This window comes from Rissa tridactyla, chromosome 7, assembly GCF_028500815.1.
Source record: "Rissa tridactyla isolate bRisTri1 chromosome 7, bRisTri1.patW.cur.20221130, whole genome shotgun sequence".
NCBI classification, from domain to species: domain Eukaryota; kingdom Metazoa; phylum Chordata; class Aves; order Charadriiformes; family Laridae; genus Rissa; species Rissa tridactyla.
The window spans coordinates 110,789-130,093 of NC_071472.1; the positions used below are offsets into that span (position 1 = coordinate 110,789).

The 19,305-nt window shown below is 39.5% G+C and overlaps 1 protein-coding gene across 8 annotated transcripts in view; it reads right to left on the minus strand.

Annotated features, from left to right (window-relative positions):
* Positions 1-245: 245 nt before the first annotated feature.
* MARCHF7 (membrane associated ring-CH-type finger 7) overlaps positions 246-19,305 on the minus strand; it is a 29,384-nt gene continuing 10,324 nt past the window's right edge. For 2 of the 8 annotated variants that reach the window (XM_054208267.1, XM_054208269.1), the window contains exons 3-10: positions 17,676-17,847; positions 15,956-16,123; positions 11,926-13,042; positions 11,493-11,662; positions 10,042-10,151; positions 8,425-8,538; positions 6,550-6,598; positions 3,032-4,759 (exon numbers count right to left, since the gene is read on the minus strand). In XM_054208267.1, the coding sequence (XP_054064242.1) occupies positions 4,734-4,759; positions 6,550-6,598; positions 8,425-8,538; positions 10,042-10,151; positions 11,493-11,662; positions 11,926-13,042; positions 15,956-16,123; positions 17,676-17,847 (1,926 nt within the window). In that variant the 3' untranslated portion in view covers positions 3,032-4,733. The other 6 variants (XR_008467626.1, XR_008467627.1, XR_008467629.1 and 3 more) reach the window with 6 other exon arrangements.

Below are 19,305 nucleotides of genomic sequence, written 5' to 3' on the forward strand. Positions count from 1 at the left end.
GAAGGCGCGGCAATATAGGGAGGGGGCGTGGCCTAGATGGGCCAGTGCCATGGCCACGGAGGGCGGGGGCGTGGCAGAGATCGGCAGGTGGCACGGCCAAGTTTGCGTGGGAGGCGTGGCCTATGCTGGCCGGGGGCGTGGCTTAGACGAGGGGGAGGCGGGGCCTGGGAGGGCCGGGAGGCGGGGCCACAACGCCCACACGGCTTCCCCCTGCAGGAGCGGCTTGGTGGGGCAGCACCCCCTTAATTATCCCTCTGTCAGTGCTCGTTAGGGTGATGGGCAGTGACCACTCTCAGACTGCTCTAGTCCTGCTGGGCACCAGAACTACTTAGCAGGGTGTGGGATGCAGGGCTTCCTTCTCTCTGTTCTGTCTGCACTTGCAGCCCCGGGGGGCAGGCAGTGCTGAGGCTCGCAGGCGGGCAGGGCCATGGGACACAGGGCAGGGTATGGAGGGCCAAGAACCAGTAGAACTGGGGGTTTTGCACCACAGCGAGCCTCAGGGATCCCTGTATTGGTCTGGGTGTGGCATAAGGACCATGGGGGTGAGAGCAGCGACTCCACACACGCTGGTGAGAGATTTTAAAAAAATAAGTCAACACAGATTAGGTCCTGGAGGCAGGCAAGAGGAAACGCAAAGCTGCTTTGGGGAGAGTGATGTTTATTGGGAACAGCGCATCCAAGAGGACCAGATGCAAGTGGCAGATCAGCAAGTGAGTGATACGCTCATGATCTTTGGGCTTGGCTGTATTCTTTGCACCTTTCCTCCCCTCTGTGCTCTCAGCAACCTGCCCTCCTCATCATGCCCATGCACAAGGCTTCCAGCTTGTCCTTTTCATAAGAGACACTGCACAATGTTACTTATCACCCTGCCCTTGAGTACACAAAGCAATTAGACATGAACTGGGGACAGCAGCAGCACGTTGGTGAAGCAGACACCTCAGCAGACAGCTGCAGAGGCCTGGCAGTGCCATGGCGGCTCTGTACAGGAGGCAGCTCTGCCCCCCTCCTGTGTCGTCACCGCCGCACTCGCTGCCTGCAATAGCGACGCATTGGACAGGCCCTTCTGCTGACACAGCTCAGTGTCTTCAGCTGCCCCGTTTGGTTCCTTAAAACAATCACTTCACCAGTCGGTTTGTTTAAATCAGACCCCTCTACGTAGCTCCTGGCTCACAATCTAATGTCAGCAACACAGCCTAAATACAGTGCTGGTAGACATCTAGCTCTCCTCTTGCTTTGATGTCAAAAAGCTCTTGTACCCTGAAACCGTGATCGTTTTGTCATCAAGACTGAAAGGCAAGAACTACGCCTCTACTTCAACAAGCAAGACTTGTCAAATACCTGTGCACAGCGATACAGGGCTGCCTGTGACCGACACCTTTCCTGCTAAAACCAGAGCTTGGTTCCCTTGCGAAGAGCCAGTGGCAGTGCAGAAAGGTAAGGTAGCAAGTTACTTTTTATACCTTTTTGCTGTGGATACACACCTGGGTGTAGGACATCAGTTCCTGGAATAGTTCTTCCTCGCTCCTGTTGTCCGAGATGGTCAGTTCATTATCATAGTTTCTTTGTCCTATACCCCTCAAGTTGTTTTTTTTGTCCTGCCAACTTCTCCTCCTTAAGGATGTTTTGACGGAGCTTATCAGGGACATCTCAGGGAGATATCTTTGTCGGTATGTTCACCAGGTCACCTTTGTGGCAACCCCATCTTATGGACATGACTTGAAAGAATAAAGTAATCATTTATTAATGAATGCACATAACCGACACCCAGGACTGAGTGCATCACACAGCTCGGTGCCAGCATGCTCCCCCTTCGCCTGTGACATCCAAGGAGCTATTCCACTGCCTCCACTTGCCTCCCTTGATGAGGCAAGAAATTTAAGTAGCTGTCAAACCCACCACCCACCCTCTTTTTCCTTCAGGGACAGGATTCAGCTCTGGCACTTGAGAGGAAAAGCCCCAATTTCACCTGTCTGTACTTGTGCCCTACCTCTGGAATAAAGCCCCACAAGACATCTTCATAGCTCTTAGCTCGCTCACACCTTTATGCGAGGTGGCTGTACCACATCAAATCCAGACCACAGATGAGAGCACAGAGCTGAACCCTCCCTGGTTGGCACAGGTTACAAAGCCCACAGAGAGTTTCACAGCCTTGTGTCTAGAGTTCAGCACGTAGTTCATTATCTAGGATTTAGACATTTCCCTCACCTCCAACACAGAAGCAGCTGTAGAACCCCAGGATGGACACTTGCAAGCATCTCCACCTGAGGGTGCCAAGGACATCAGAGGGAGACTCACAATGGCACTGAGGAACACCTTTGGGCCCTATTGATCCCACAGCTCTTAACTGGCCACAGGATGAGATGAGGCACTCAAGTTAATTCCCATCCATGGCATGATGCCATCCACACCTGAATCTGTTATCACTGGCTTCACTGGGGAGATCTGGGCCCACCACTGAGGGTCAGGTACACCTGGGAACAGCTAGAACCAACAGGCTGTGGCCATTCCCTACATCTCCAAACCTAGGGAGAGAACGTGGTGCAGGCATGAGATAACACCATCAAGCAAAACAAATGCACGCTTGCACAGACACTTGCATGAACACGTATATGCTTTGTGTTGACACACACACGCTTGTATGGACCCACGGGGGCGTGCACAGACAGATGCTCCCATGGACATAGACATCTCAGCACAAGTATATGGAAAAAAACAAACCGTGGCTGCTCCCAGCCCCTGCCGTTCTATAGCTAGGGGGGTCTGGGTTGCAAGGCAGAGCTCTCCTCAGGGGAGACAGCTGGGGCTGGCAGAAGCATTCTTCCCAATTGGTGCAGTCAGACCCTCTGCTCTTCACCGATTCCACCATGACATTCCCTCATCACTCCTTCATTTGCTCTGGAGCTCAAAGAGGCTGCAGGAAAACAAAGTGACAATTCACTTGAACTGAATTTGTACGTGGAACCGCAGCTACTTAAATTACTCACCTCCATGGAATGCTATTTGTTACAATGACAGAAAAAAAAATTTAAAGTATCCTTCAAGTCACCGATTTATTATGCAGACTCATGCTTGTAACTCTAAATGTACCAAGTGCATATGAAATACTCTCTGTTTCACTGTATAAAGTTCTATTAAGCTACACCAACTAACTCAGAAAGGATTAAACATGTAACTTTTATTATAAACCTGAATTCACTTTCTTCAGAAGTGAGTCAGAAACATTTTCACCTATGCCTGGACCTTCACTTTTCAAATGAATGTCTGAAAGAGAGCTGTATTTCAACTACTTACTGGAACGATACTTCTGAGCGTTGGCACTGAATACCCAATGCCTAAGGTTACCAGAATGAGCACAGAAATGTACAATCTCCTTAGCATTCCATTTTCTTTCAAGTCTTAGAGATGATGGGCCACCTCATGTAACACTAGCGAAGTTAACTCTTAAAATTATGTGAGTTCATTTCAGCTCTTAAGGCACATCCTTCCTTCTGCACAAGTTAGTTTTACATACTGTAACAATAAACTAAACTCAAGGTATTTTAACATACTGTGCTCTTTGCAGATACATTGTTACTGCAGTATTTAAAAAAGCTAACATAAATATTTATAGCAAATACAATTCCAATACTTGTATGTCAATTTATTGTACCACCATTCATATAAAGCATTTCAATCCAAAAATGGTCAGAAACAAATATCTGCATAAGAATTTACAAATGCTATTAAAGATATACCACAGAGCATAGCTTTCTAAGTTTTCAAGTGTAAGTTCTGGTAGATATCCATGTTTAAATAAAGTGGACAATACCAGTAGAGATGCATACCTCTATCATCTTTATTTATAAAGAAGTGACAACACTAGAAAACACATTGATAACCAGTGCTTTGAACAGTGAAGGTGGGATCTAAAAAAGTCTGATTAAACTAAACAACCTTAGGTCTTTATCAAGTTGCATATCTGCCAGGAATGCTGAAATGCAAGAGTTTTTACACTTGCAATATTCCATAAAGGAACAGCCACATAATATCAAATATAATCTCCAATTTCCAAATCGGTACATAAAAAAAGCCATCAATAACGCTAAGTACTAGAAGACCACTGCAAGTTCTTATTGCTTTTTGAGTTAAATAATAATCCTCAAATAAACCAAAACCCAAACAATCTCTACAGCATCTTGCTCATCCTCCTGTTCATTCATTAACACTGGAAGCAATTGGTTATTATATGATGTGGCAACAGAGGCATTTAAAAAAAAAAAAAAAACAAACCCAAATAAAACCTATTTTTAAGTACATGGACATCCCCACCCTCCCTGCCCACCCTCACCCCGAAATCCACTATAACCACTTAGTGCCAGTAGAGGAGAAAACTTGATAGACAAAACCAGAAATCTGACTACAGTAAGAAGGAAACATAAAGGGATATATAGCTTCCTTAAATATTCAAAATCTGATGTCTTCCAAAACAAAGCACATCGTCCTCATTATTTAAAAAGGGAAGTTGCTTTATAGTTATCTAATCCTTGCACATGCTGAGTAGTTCTCAAGTCCGCTGAGTTCTACTGTGCAGCAGTTGATTTTGAATTCAACAATAGTTCAAAAACTACAGTAATATTCAATGCGTTTTTTACTAAGGAGAGGAAAAAAAACAAATGCATGTTGATGTTGTTCTTGCCAGTTCAGCATTTCTGCAGCAATTCGATTTCTCTTGCAGTATGAAAGCTCTACCAGCATCAGTCTTCAGAATCGTCCTCAGAAGCTGTTGGAACAACACAGTATAATCAGAAGCCTTGACAGAGGTCTGTGAAATTAGAGCACTTTAAGATGTGTAGTGGAAATAAAGGTAATTTTATAATATTAAACAGCAGATTGTAATACCTGCCCAAGCCTTGTATAATTACATGGCTTAATTTTTAAATGCATCTCATTTCTGAAAAATACAGCATTTTCAAATCAAAACTTGACATTACAAAATGCAGTGTCCTCCTGCTGTTCTTCCTCAAAATAAAAGGAAGAAAACTTAATTACGCCAGAGATTCAACTTTTATGTAGTGTTTACAGTGGCTAATTCCAACAGTAGTCAGAGGAGAATATATTCAATCCATGACAGCAGCACCCAACACAAGGGAAAGAAATGACTCACAAAATTAACAATTTGGATACTAAAATGTCTAGAAGGTTCAGCAGTCTTAACAAACAGGAAGACTCTTTAAAATTTTATATACATGTCGCGTAATGTAATTAAGTCACGCCTACTTGGAAGCAGCTCCTCTCTCCACCCCCATTCTTTCAGCATATGCAAAATGAACATAAAGCCCACATAGTATGTACAGGATTTTGCTGTTGCAAGCTGAATTAAAAGACAAATACACACTTGTCAACTATGATTTAAAGAGTCAGTACACACATCTACAATATGTTTGTAAAGTATTAGCTTGTCTGTAACAGGAATTTAATCTGTCCTCTTAAGCAAACTCTGCAGTAAAGGAAGCATTTATACTCGAGTAACTTCTTCCATCTCTGAACACAGAAAGACACGTGGTCTGTCTCCTCAGTTCTCCAATTCTTAGAAGAGAAATGTAACTACAGTCGCATCAATAATAAATCTAGAAGTCAGTAATCCTCGCCTACAAGTCAGATAAAGCCTGAATCAAATATAGATTACATTATTGTGTAAAATGGCCCTCATTAATTTTTACTCCAACAATGCACACAACTTATGAATAAATTCTGAAGTCCACCTTGTTCTGCTCTGAATGAAAAAATAATATCTGCTCCTTGAACTAAAAATCTTCCACACACAGAGCATTCCTTATTGTACTCCAAATACCTCCTATGCACTGAAAATTTATACACAAACTTCGAATGTTGACAGACATTCATATTTAAAAAAAAAAAGGGAAAGACAGATCAACTACACTTCTATTGCCTATTCATCATGCCCTCAAATAATACTTAGATTCAGGATCCATTTACCACAAGTCAGCATATACTTTTGAATTTAAGCACACTGAAGCAGCCATTAGGTGAAAAGTAGACTAGTCCTTTGCCAAAATTGGCAACAGTTAAATTTCATTCCTGAAGTGATCAAGGAACACAAACAACCAAAAAGTGTGTGTGGATAGAAAAAAAGAAAGGGGAGAAGAGGAAATGGCAAGAGAAGCATGGTAATTTGAGTGCAGTGAAATTCAACTTTAAATGCTTCTTTTCTACTAGGACTCAGGTAAAAGGCTACAGCCTGAGAGTCACCACCAATTCCATAACCATGTACTACTAGAATTACAACAACCAAACTGTAACTAGTAAGGAATCTTGTTATCACTTGCAGAAGACACTTCTGTGGTCTGAACAACTCTATGCTGTTGGGAAATTAATCATGGAGAATTAAAACCAGTTCCCCCTTGGAATAATTCTACTGATAATGGAAAAAGCACTGCCGGGTAAAGTCAAATTTTCAATAATTGTCTGGTATTATGAATCTTGGCAAGGAGGACTGTACTCATTTGAGTTGATCTAATGGGAGGGGAGGGAAAGAGGGGAAGCACCTACTTTCAATATCTTCCATATGTGCCTGAAGAGTTCTTGCAAGGTTAATAAACTAGAAACAAGGCAGAGAGAAAGTAGTTTAAAAGTTGCAAAGTTATCTGCAGAAGTTTGCAACAAGTTAGCAAAGTTTTCTTCACTTTTTCTTCACCTTTTACATCCCAAAGCTTCATCCCAGGTGTCAGTTATCCTAACACATTTGCCCAACTTACAAAAATCAATACAAAATTTAATATAAATCCCCACACATTAGACTTCAAATTGCTATTGCACAGTTTTTTCAGCTTCTGCTTTATGTCAAATGGTTCAGGTAACAATTAGTGGCATCATCTTCCTGTTCTACAGTTTGTAGAACACATCAGTTTTGAAAGTAGTACACATAAACAAGTGCCAGTTTTACTGAAACTGTTCCTAGAAATTGTAATGCAGAAAAACATAATCCGTAATGACTGCATTAGTTGGATCTATTTTATTTACTTAACCGTTGAAATAGCAAAACAGAGCCAGCTGGCTAAATAAGGTTAATGAAAAACGCACTTAAGATTTTAACTGTAAATAAGAAGAGCAGGAATACCGTTAGGCAATGGTGGCAGTTTAATGTTAGAAGTACATGGTATCAAAACACAAAGCCAAAATCCCTAGGAACACAAGTTCCTTGGGCAACTTCAAAAGTCTCAGCCAAGTGGGTTTTTGTCAGTGACAACCTACATCACTGTTTCAGAGACAGTCCAGATCTTGAGACACACCAATTAAAATGAAACAACAATATATAACACTACAGTTTCCACAGCTCCGTTGCACACTCGGTATCAAACATGCCTCAGTGCTCTCACTGGTTTAAAATGCAGTGTCACACAACTGCGTAGTGGTGCCTTTGATGAAAAAAGAAACAGTAAAAACATATTTCTGCAATACACTCAAGCTAATAAACTGTACTGGATGCTGGCTACTACTAGAATATACGTCTTTTATATTTCTACACTCATAGCAGAGAAAACTGGACAATTCATTTGTGGATTATGGAATACAAGCTCTACATTAGATACGTACAGAAAAGAGGATCACTGTTCTAATACGGTAAAAGATTAGAGCACAGTCTTGCCTCTACCCCAAAGGCCTAGTACCTGCTACCAACCATTCCAGTAAGTGTTGGAAAAGTTTAATATTGTTAATTCTTTCTATGCCATTAAAAAAAAAAAATTAGCTTTTCAGGAGGCTCTGTTGACGAAGAGCACTAGTATCAAATAAACGTATAGAATACAGGATTTCTGAATGAATCACCACGCAGAAATAACTTTCTATGATGATCTCTTACCAGTAAAATGTATACTTACTGCATTTCTATGCCAAGCCGTTTAAGTGACAAAAATCCAGTCAAGTACAACTACTAAGAGTTTTGATTAATGCCAGAAAATCATACTATAGCTAGTCAGTTTCAGAATGTAATATTCAAGTGCATATGTGGGCACAATTCAGCAGATAAGCATTACAAGGTCTAGACCTTTGCAATACAGACTGGCATAATGAGAAAAATTAATCAAATAAGGTAGTCCAACATTTTCAACTGCATGTTTTGTACAGAAGGAGTTTTGCATAAATTCACAATAATCATGACAACATACATGCAAACCAACAAATTACCGACAACCTTGAAAAAAAAAAAAAAAAGATTTTGCAACACAGTAACTGCAATAAAGTAGTACCTTCAGTTTCAAATCAAACATGGTGTTACTGCATTGACAAGTCGAAACCATTTTAGACCTAAATTTGTTAAATAAGCATGCTTCTTGGGTATCTAGCTCCTAGGCTGCTCAAGGTAACAATCTATTTCCAAGCTCTCTGAACAAGCAACTCCTGCCATAAAAATCACTGCATACTTACTCTGACACGTGTGCTGGCCTCGCTTGCAGTTCCTAGCATGTCAGAAAAGCGCTGCTCACATAAGTGTAACAACACTACAAGGTAGAGACCAGAGCTGATAAATTCATAATCAGCCTTAAAGAAGAACAAAAGAGACATTCAGAATGTCAGTGATGTGTCTGCATATACAATTCAAGAAGTAGAACAAGAATTAATTTTTACTGGAAACATTATACATTTGATCTCTAGTTCTTCCAAGAGAATTAAGGAAATGCAATACTAAAATATTTTAATTACTGAAAAGCTATTTATACTTCTGGTTCTTCCCACCCACCCCAGATCTAAGATGTTATCCTTGAAGATAAACAGAAAGAGTCCTACAAATAAAATCTTAGTCAGCATGATTAGTTCACAAAAAGGAATCTGAGAATCAGAGTATTCTGGGGAAAATAAAACCAACAAACTCTGCTGATCTCTTTTCAGTGGTTCCAACGCTTTACAGAAAGCCAAAATAAAGGGAAATATTGTAAGAACTTTATGGTGTTACAAGTACTTTGATAAATTACTTACAGAATCAACTCTTTAGGAAAAGCTTCAAAGCTCTTATTTCTACCAAACTGCAGTGACAGCAACCAACAATCAGTAGTGCTAAAACATAAGATGATGGCACTCTACAGAAAGACTTTTCACAGTCTGGCCCAGGTGACAGTAACTAGAAAAGGGGTTACTCTAAATAGTAAGAAAATTAGAGGTTGATGTTTGGCTCCAAAACTGGTGTTACTTTGTATTTTCTTTCAACCTCTGAGGTAGGCAAATCTCATTAGTCTTTCTATATTCAGAGAATACAACCCAGAGAATAAGGAAAACCCTCTGAATAAAATTCATTAAAATAATGCCAGCTTTTTGTTATTTATTCATTTTTAAATACTACACAATCCAGTAGTTCTAAGATAATGAGAGTAACACTAATTCAAACATTGGAACAGGTTGCCCAGGTAAGTGGCTGAGTCGTCACCCCTGGAGGTATCGAAAAGACGAGCAGACGTGGTGGTGAGGGACATGGGTTAGTGGTGGTTTTAGCAGTGTCAAGTTAATGGCTAGACTCAAAGACCTTAAAGGTCACTTCCAACCCAGACAATTCTATGATTCTAACAGGCCTTTAATTATTTTTAATTTAGGAAAGGACTTGAAGGAGCAGCAGGAAGCTGTTCGAACAGAGGTTAGCTTCTACCACTAATGAAACAAAAGTAGTCTTTAATGGTATATTTAAAACAAACTGCTTAAGTGCGTTAAAAAACAGCGAAAGGCAAACACAATTCATGGCTTAATGTGAAATTCAATCTACTCATACTAGCACTGCACCTATGTGGCAGAGACACTGGACTGCAATGCTAGATGACAAGTCTGCAACTAAGAAAAAGCTAAGAGATGTGTTACACTTACTGAAATCTCATCTATATGAAGCACAACAGGAAGATAGAATTTGTCTAAATATTGAGGAGAGAAATCTGTTCCATGTCGACGTTACTTCATGTGCATAACAGCCATCCTGAAAAGGAGATTCATTTCTCTTCTCTAAAGAAGAGCACCCTCCCAGCACCAAACCAACACTTACCAAATTAGGCAAAATATACTAACTTGTTCATTTGCATGTGCCCTATAGAGTTCATGAATGTCAAAGTCTTCCATGTTCAGATGCAACTTCTCCTTGCACAGTTCACAAGTTGTTACTGCTTCCAAAGAAGAACCTGGTGGGGAGAGGCAGGGGAACGTCAGTGTCAAGTTGCAACAATCCATAACATAGGACACAATTATACAAGCATTACAAACTTTAACTAATTCTTGGCTTTATTTTGCAGAGCAAGGTTCAAAGAAAAGAAAGGCTCTAATACGAATGTAGTGACTATCTGCTTATGTCAGAACTTAAATGCTACCGAATATTTATTCTTTATCCAGCTCCACATATTTTGCGTTATGTTAGTTCTGGACACCACATGCCTCTGTACGGAAGTCTGGCAAAAAACTGTTGCTTGGGCTGTTTGAATTCTATAGTGTAATCCAAATTTACACAAAAATAATAATAAATATACCAGAATAGCTTAAAGTTCTTTCCAGAGTAAGATTTTGCCTTAAAGTATCAGGTTTAAAACAAGCTGCTTCAGCTGCTGAGCGATATGGTTTTGCTTAGCGATATGGTTTAGTGGTGGTTTTTGCAAGCTATATGGTTAGGTTGATGGCTGTACTCGATCTGAAAGGTACCTTCCAACCTAGGCAATTCTATGAATTCTATAAGCAACAAGATGAACAAAGCAAGTTTACGATGGATTTATATCTTTTATAGTTCAATACTTCAAATTAATTTTTCCTACAGGCTTAGTCTTCTAATACATCCCTTCTCTGATACCGCATAAAAAAAGTAAAGAGATGCAAGCACCTTCCTTTGGTGAAAAGTATTCCATGATCTTCATGCTTTCTACCAAGCCACCTATTTTTAAGTCTTAGAAATACTGCAGATAACTTAGTTATAAACTGATCAATCAATTTGTTACAAACACATTTGTACAGTGTGCTCTTTCTGAAGTATTTCTTAAAAAAAAAAAGTATGCATTTTGAAGTAATTTTTTTTAAACCAGCAGTTGTAAATGCCTTGAAAATGAGTTACTATCTTAAAAAAAAAAATAAGTATTTAAGTATAGTTACAATAGAAAAACATTTTTGGATTTTCAAATTCCTATCACTCTGCTACAGTCAGCCTGGCTACAAAAGTCTTAAAACTAGAATCACGTGCACGAGGAAGGATGGGGGACAAACCCACCCAAAGTGGCAGAGGAGCTCTAAAGTTACACTTCTGCAATGACAGTTTGTCTGACACCTTAGCAGGCAAACCCAAAAATGTAATTGTCTGAATTACAGTTGTTGGAACTACTTACATGAGAAGCTGCACAGGCACACAATAAGCCTGGAAGTGCCACGCTGCTGTTTCTCTCCAACAGCTTTTCAAATAAATACCTTAATATTACTAAGAGTAAACCTCCTGATAAGCCTCCTAATGTAACTGGAGGTCTACCTTGGTCAAGAGTCTGCTTTACCTGAATTAATCTTGGACTGTAGCCATTTTTTCATGCACTCCTGGTGAACATACTGCAGACTTCCAGTGCATTTGCATGGCTCTATTAAAAGGTTGTCAGAACTTGCAGAGGACATCTGACAGATTCTGCATAAGTCACCCTCTTCATCTTCGGAATCTTCTAAAAGCAGGCTGAATAGGAAGGAATATCGACAAACGCTGTGACACATTTCATGTAAGACTTTTCATAATGACAATTCCATTCATCAAACTGTTCTCAAACCTACAAGGATTAAAACAAGTTTCTCTAAAGACAAAAGTGAGAATGCAGGTGACAGAAGACTCAGTTGCTGTCTTCTCTGAAGAAAAGTTTCCCTCAAACATCATGGTTACAGAAGACCCTCTCCTGTTAAGTCAGGTACATTTTATTATCTCGAAAGAACATACTAATTTACCTCTCTTTAATTTTCTGGAGTCTTTCTGGATCTCTTGAAGGCGGTATTTTAGACTTGACGCTTTCTTGTCCATCAGACTGATTCCAGCCAGAGGGAATAATATCTACAGTTATCATAAGATTGTCAGATAGACTGCTTCCTAATGTTGGAGGCACTGCAAAGCGAAAGAGAGAACCAGGCAGAATTCCAGAACTTCTCCTACTGTGGGCTGAATCTGGTGGGGAGGCAGTAGCTGAAGGAATACCAGATACTGCAGGTGTTGGTGGTCTGCTAACAGAAGCCCGAGGAGGGCTATCTGATGCTTCAAGAGAGGTCTCCTCACCTGACTCTCTTCTTCTGAAGATATGTTGTGATCTAGCAGTTGTATCAGAGGTAGAGATCCTTGCGGATTCATCTCTTCCTTCTCTTCTTCTTCTGGAAAAGAGAGGTGTACATCTGTTCCTCAAAGACGATGATAACCAGGATCCCGTGCTCCTACTTTCAGAGTCTGGTCTGTAACTTTCCCCATCTGAATCAGAGTTATGATTTTGTGAAACTCCTGATAAACCCCATCTTCGTCTAAGAAAACTAAATCCCTGAGAAGTTTCAGATGCCTGAAGTCCTGGAACTTCTGGAGTTGCAGCTCCATTACTGCTTGAAAGATTAGAAGCTTGAATTCTTGGGACCACCGTTGACTCTTCAGAGCCTAATGATCTTGTATGCAGTGAGTCTTGGCTAGACCTTCGAGAGAAAAACGTAGATGACATACTAGATGCTAAGCGAGACAGCAGCTGTCTGGTTGTGCGCCTCCCTTCGCTGTCAGCTGCAGCCTCATTCAATGACCTCTGAGAAGATAAAACCCTTTCAGAACTACTTGAGGATGGAGTTTCATCTCTAATGGCAGTAAGAGAAAATGTTGGCTGCATGTTCCTCTGGGGAGACTCCAATTCATTTCTCCTTTGTCTTGAAGAATAGTTGGATCTTGAAGAGCTCATGTTAGAGTCTCTGTTGAAAAAAGATGGCTGATGATCAGAAGGCAACTGGCGGTTCATGGATGCATTCAGCCTCAAAGTGCTTAACGAGTTCTCTTTTGGTCTTGCTCCCTCTGCATATGAAGAGGCAGGCCTGCCTTCAAGATCTGTTGCAGAAAAGCAGAGGAAAATACTATGACAGGATGCGCTCTAATTTCATTCCAAATGGATAACTCTAAAGTGTTCTGATTACTACATTCCACATGGATAACTCGGAAGTGTATATACAGAAGTTCAAGATTTCATGATACTTACTCAAAAGCGTTTCAAATTTGGCAGGTAGATTCCAGAACAATAGTTTGCTTAAATTTACTTACCATAATTTTAAAGGTAAACTAAAACCTAGACTGGTTTCATTCTGGTAAATCCATTTGGAATCTACTACCCCCAAATTCATCAGATTATCAAGCTGCAACTTTCTTTCTTATAGGCAAATATGAAAATTCTGACCATCTGTCAGAAGTTACATAAGAACAGCATCTGAACTAAAACCAGCAAACTATACCCAATACTGTTTTTCACTTAAAGGTCCATTCTGCCTATAGACTGAGGAAGATGGGTTAATAAAAATTTCAGCAATGTGGCAGACACCAGAGCACCCGAAACAAATGCACAGATAAAGCCAAGCATATTCCCCATCTATTTCAAGAAGTTACCCTTATTCTTCTCATAAGAACATCAAGAGCTGCTGTTACAAATACTACAGGCAGCATAAAATTATTGACTTTGGATAACAGAAATCAAATAGTATCTAAATTAGATGTGTATCTTAGTACAACAATGTTTTAAACCAAGAACCCAAAAATAAAAAGAATAACGTAGAAATACTGTAATTCCAGTGGTCCAGCCTGAAAGGGTTATCTAGCTATTGCTTTTATCAAAGAAATGCAAGAACTAAGTTAGTTCACATGTTCAGCTATGCAACTGGCTTGAGCACAATCGGGTTTAACCATTCTGATTTGTAATTTCATCTGCTTTCCCAATTACCTTGATTACCTGTAGTCAATTAGATAACTACCACCACATTGTTGTGTCCTCCGCTGCTTTTTAAGAGTACATTTGATCACCCAGTGCTTCCCAGTGGTCTGTGGGTGGAGGGAGGTGATTCTGCCCCTCTACTCTGCCCTGGTGAGACCCCACCTGGAGTGCTGCATCCAGCTCTGGAGTTGTGAGCACAAGAGAGATGCAGATCTGTTGTAGCAGGTCCAGAGGAGACCACAAACACGATCAGAAGGCTGGAGCCCCTCTGCTGTGAGGACAGGCTGAGAGAGTTGGGATTGTTCAGCCTGGAGAAGAGAAGGCTCCAGGCGGACCCGATTGCCGCCTTTCAGTACTTAAAGGAGGCTTATAAGAAAGACGGGGAGGGACTTTTTAACAGGGCCTGTAGCGATAGGAGAAGGGGTAATGGCTTTAAACTAAAAGAGGTTAGATTCAGACTAAATATAAGGAAGAAATTTTTTTCATGATGAGGATGGTGAAACACCGGAACAGGTTGTCCGGAGAGGTGGTAGATGCTCCATCCCTGCAAACACTCAAGCAGGACTCTGAGAAACCTGACGTAGTTGAAGATGTCCCAGCTCACGGCAGGGGGTTGGACTATATGGTCTTTAAAAGTCCCTTCCAACCCAAACCATTCTATGATTCTTATAAGCATATTTTCTGTAAATACAGTGTAAGTACCTCAACACACAGAGAAGAATTCTACTGTAGCTGAACTGTAGTTGACATTATACGAAGCAGCTGAGGAGGCTAATATCAGCTAGTCTCCTTCCTTAAATAGCTAGATCTGGGGTGCCACGGAGAAGAGGTGGAAGAAGAGCAGCTGAAGCCCACTAAGTTCATAAGATGGGAAACTTCTTCAATATGTTAATTACTTAACAAGCATAGGTAGATTAAGGTAGGAGGCAGAAGCTTTCTCTATGCATTGAAGCCTTCCATGTTTGTAATTTTGGTGTTGTTTTGGTTTTTTTAATGGGTTCTGCATTGCAATCACCATTTATTGTTGAAGCTGAGGTTTATGCAGCTGGCAGACTCCAACTAAAGAAACATCTGCACAGATGCCAAGCATCTGCCATATGGTTTTGACTACACAGCCGGGAACACAGCTGGGAGTTGTTTTGCTAACACTAAACAGTGGCACTACTGCTAGAAATGCAGCATGGACAGTACAAAGCAACCACCCATCCATTTCTTGCATTAGGCTCTACCAGGTAAACTCCAACTGTCCACTTACTAAAGCTATGTAGAGCATGATGACATTAAAATATACTCCTCTGGTAAGGCAAGACTGCAAGATGAAATCTTGAACTAGTTTTTATCTTTTCTGCTTTTCTTCTATACTTGTAAAAATGGTAATTTTTTTTTTTTTTTTTTTTTTAAAAGTCCTGCATTATAAAATACCACTACTGCACCTGCAAAAGGTGGCAAATCAAGACTGATGACGAGCCTCCCTCAAAACAGCTCTAGAAGGCCACAACACTGTAAATGAAAAGTGAAAATGACAGTGCAGAAGTCCATACTAGTCCTAGCAGTTACCATGGAACAAACCTCTCACCTCATGTAAAGTATGTGTTTATTAATTTTTATTTTCAGTGGTCTAGCTGTTTTACCTAATAACCACTCAGGAACCCAAATGGAAAGACATAATACAACATGGGTATCTTCATGAAAACTCTTTCCTGAGTCAAATTAACATTATTTCTCTTCTCATACCTAAATACAAAGAGATCTTAAGACGAACAAGAAGAAAAGAGGTTTACTGACTATTCACACAGTTACAGTGGCAAACACCCATACCTTTTTCTTATGACTGAATGCATCTACAAGCTGGACCATTCATATATCCCTTGACAGTTTAGCCAATGCATGGAAAGTGGCCAACCAACTTCATTTAAAAGGACACCTTAAAATTACATAGATCTTTGGGCTTTGTGTTTTGAAGAAAATATTAAAGAACATGTGAAGAAACTAACAGGCATGCAACCTATAGGTTTATAAGCTTTCAGCTGTACAATACATACATGTTGAAGATGAAAAGTCACTGTTTCTGTAGCTGTGATCCACCAGATTATTAACAGACAGATCCGTTCTTCTTTCTAACTCTCTTCGCTCTCTCACCAGCTCAGTTCCAAGGGAGCCAAGCATCACTGATGAAGATCTAGGAATCCTACTGTACCTCCAAGAGGAATCTAGAAAGAAAAAGTAAATAAATCCCCAGTTTTTGTAATCATTTAAAAATCCATTAAAGCTAGTACTTATGCATGCATTCTTGTTATACTATATCAAGGGAGAGTTTAACAATACCACTAAGCTGGATCAAGTGGCCAGCTGCCAACATAAAGACAAGAGTAAGCAGCACTCTGCTGGCACTTATTTAATCTTGCAGTGAGTTAGTTCTGAAAGCTAAACCAGGAAAAAAAAGTAATAATGCTTTTGTGAAGAGTCAGACCTGTTAACACTCATACAGGACAGGAGGAAGAGAAATAGCATCTTGCTTTCTAATGGTAGCTAGTTATTAAACAGGTTTCATAATATGGCAAAACAGCAGCTTGAGATTTAGTAAATGCTGCCATTCTAATGATGCTTCTTAACTGTGCCTAAAATTTATCTCCCAGAAAGACTGCTGAAGCTCAAACACAACTTTAAGAACAATGACTAATACTGTTCTTGCACATATTGCAGAGTAAAACACTTCAGTTTAAAAAGGGATCTTATGTTTTGCTAACAGCTTCAACAACTAAATAGGGAACTCTACATACTTCAGCTGTGAACAAAACTCCTGTTCCAAAAAAAGTGTTCCTCAATGGCTCTGAGAAATCCACCTTGATTTTGTTTTACTGCTAACTTATAAATCAAAATTTAAGCATTCACTGGTCAGCAATGGAAAGACAGCTGGTCCTACACCATAATGAGAAATATTAATGGTGGTCATTTCATTAACAGAGCAAGAATTTATTAACTTTTATCTGGATGGCTGCGTAGTTCCACAAGATATAAAAAGAACATTGATCCATACTCACAAAGGTAAACTGAATGGATCAAATAGTCTATTTCAAAACATTCTAGAAATATTTTCAATATGTTTTTGACCATTATTTCCTGACCTTTAGACTTCCATCAGCATACGGCTTAACTTACATTTACCCAAGTATCACATACTTATTTAAAGCTTTAATGAAAATGTCAGTTTTTACTGAAAGAGCTCCTAGTATAAAATATTTATTTTTGCCTGGCCTATAGAATGAGTTTAGGCCCTGCTAAAAAAGAACACTTTCTTCCCTGACCCCTAACAACAGTGCTCTAACCACCCATCACACAGTGTTTCTTGGAACACAGAGCTAAATAAGGTAAAGATTTCCTTTCTGCTGTCCCTAGCATACGTAGGTTTACAGACACAATTTGACTCATGAAGTAACAGCAGCTGCACTCATTCTTCCCTTGAAATCTTAATCAATTGAGACATATTAATTAAGTTCAGCTTTACTGCAAATGGAATAGGTACAGGTAACAATTTTTAAATGACATGAGTACAACTGGGTTTTCAAAAGACAATGTTTACAGCATTCTCAGTACTTTGGATACTGGCATCCGTGTGAATGCACTCTTGTTAGGCATAGGTTTTTAATATTTAAGAATAATAAAAACATAATATTTTAAGCAAGTCTTTTAAAACTTGGTAAAACCTGATCTTACTATTCAGGCAATTTTCACATAACTCAGCTTTAGTAATCAAACTCTCACCTGAAAAGGCAGTCAAGCCATTACTTCTCACAGACGAGGTAGATGTACAAGATAGCTTAGGTCTCTTTGAATCAGTATCTCGCTGCTGGCTATGCAGTCTTGAATATGCTCCCTGAGTTCTCTCAGACTCACCATAACACCCAGATGTAAAATGAGAGGAAGATGATGTAGACTGAAATAACATTTTTAAAAAAAGAGTTTCAGACACAGTATTTCAAATGTACTTACACTCAACAAAAGCGTACATAATGTAAGGCAAAAAATAGTAAAAAACAACTTTAAAATACAAAGCCTTGTTATTTAAAAATAATGCAGGATTTATACTTGTGCTCTTGATCAGTATTCCCAGGTTTACTCAGACAGTCCTACCAACAAAAGCCAGTTTCTATTACAATCAACATTATCCTTTATAGACAGATGTAGTTTACAGGGAAAAAAGACATTCCTAACTTGTAAGATGCTATAAACATTATCAAATATAGCTTTAGAGATCACCAAGGAATCACAGTTTTGCTGTCCAGAAATGGCCCCAACCAATCAGCTTCATTATTTTATTTAATAGTTTAACTAATCGAGCTTATTTTTTACCAGCCTAAAATATACTCCGCTAAGGAGTCAGCTCTAGCTTGTAGTAAGCTGTTTAGACCAGACATATTTTGATTACGTTAAGCTCAGGTGCAACTGAAACAGTTCAGAGTAAAGAATGAGTACAAAACAATTTTTGCAGCGAACAGCACTGAAATAAGAATTTTCAGAAACTAGTACTAAAAAGAAAAAAATAGGAGAATCTATAAAGCCATTAGTCTGGTTACTTGCAGGCAAGGTATTCATCTTCTATTTGAATTTTTTTTTTTTTTTAATATAAAAAAAACTTGAGATCAATCGAAAAGCTCAACTGAGCTGTAGGTCCTCCCAGAAAGTATCTACAACCAAGATCCTTTAAGGATCAACCAAATCAGAGCAGATATTATAGTTGTGTTTTATTTTGTTATGTTTTTTACTAAGCTTATGCCACTACTTTTTACTCTTTAAAACTAAGTATCTAAGTATTTCTCTTATCCCATCAGGAAAGACAGATGTGGGGACACAGAAACTAATATTACAAACCAAGTACAAAGCCAGGTTAATTTCCCTCGTGAATCATCTGTTTAATATATAACTTATCTTCTAATCATTTGTTATAAGTGTAAGTTTCAGGGTGTCTTCAGCAATGTTCACTTGCATTAGAACTTAAGAGAAAATTTATCCTTAATGGGAAAAAAAATGTATCATTTTGAAAACTCTACAGCACCATCTTAACTAGAGATTAGGCCACTTAAAGCCACCGTTTGCATTTCGACTTTATGTAGAGACACCTATCATAACTTCCCCTGAAGGCCAACTCTCCACACTAGTTCCTCTCTCCCCCAACTTATCTCAAAGCTCTTCATCTTTAAGTCACAGTAAGAAAACAAACACCTAACACCTATTTAAGGTGCAAGCATTCTCAAGTACCCAAACATCTTTCAGTTTGAAAGCGATCAGAATTTTCACTTGTTTACTTCCTTACAAGGTCTTCCCGCCAAACACCTTCACAGTTTTGTGCTCTTCCCATCTTAATATTTCTAGTGCAATTGAAAGTGTTTTGTTG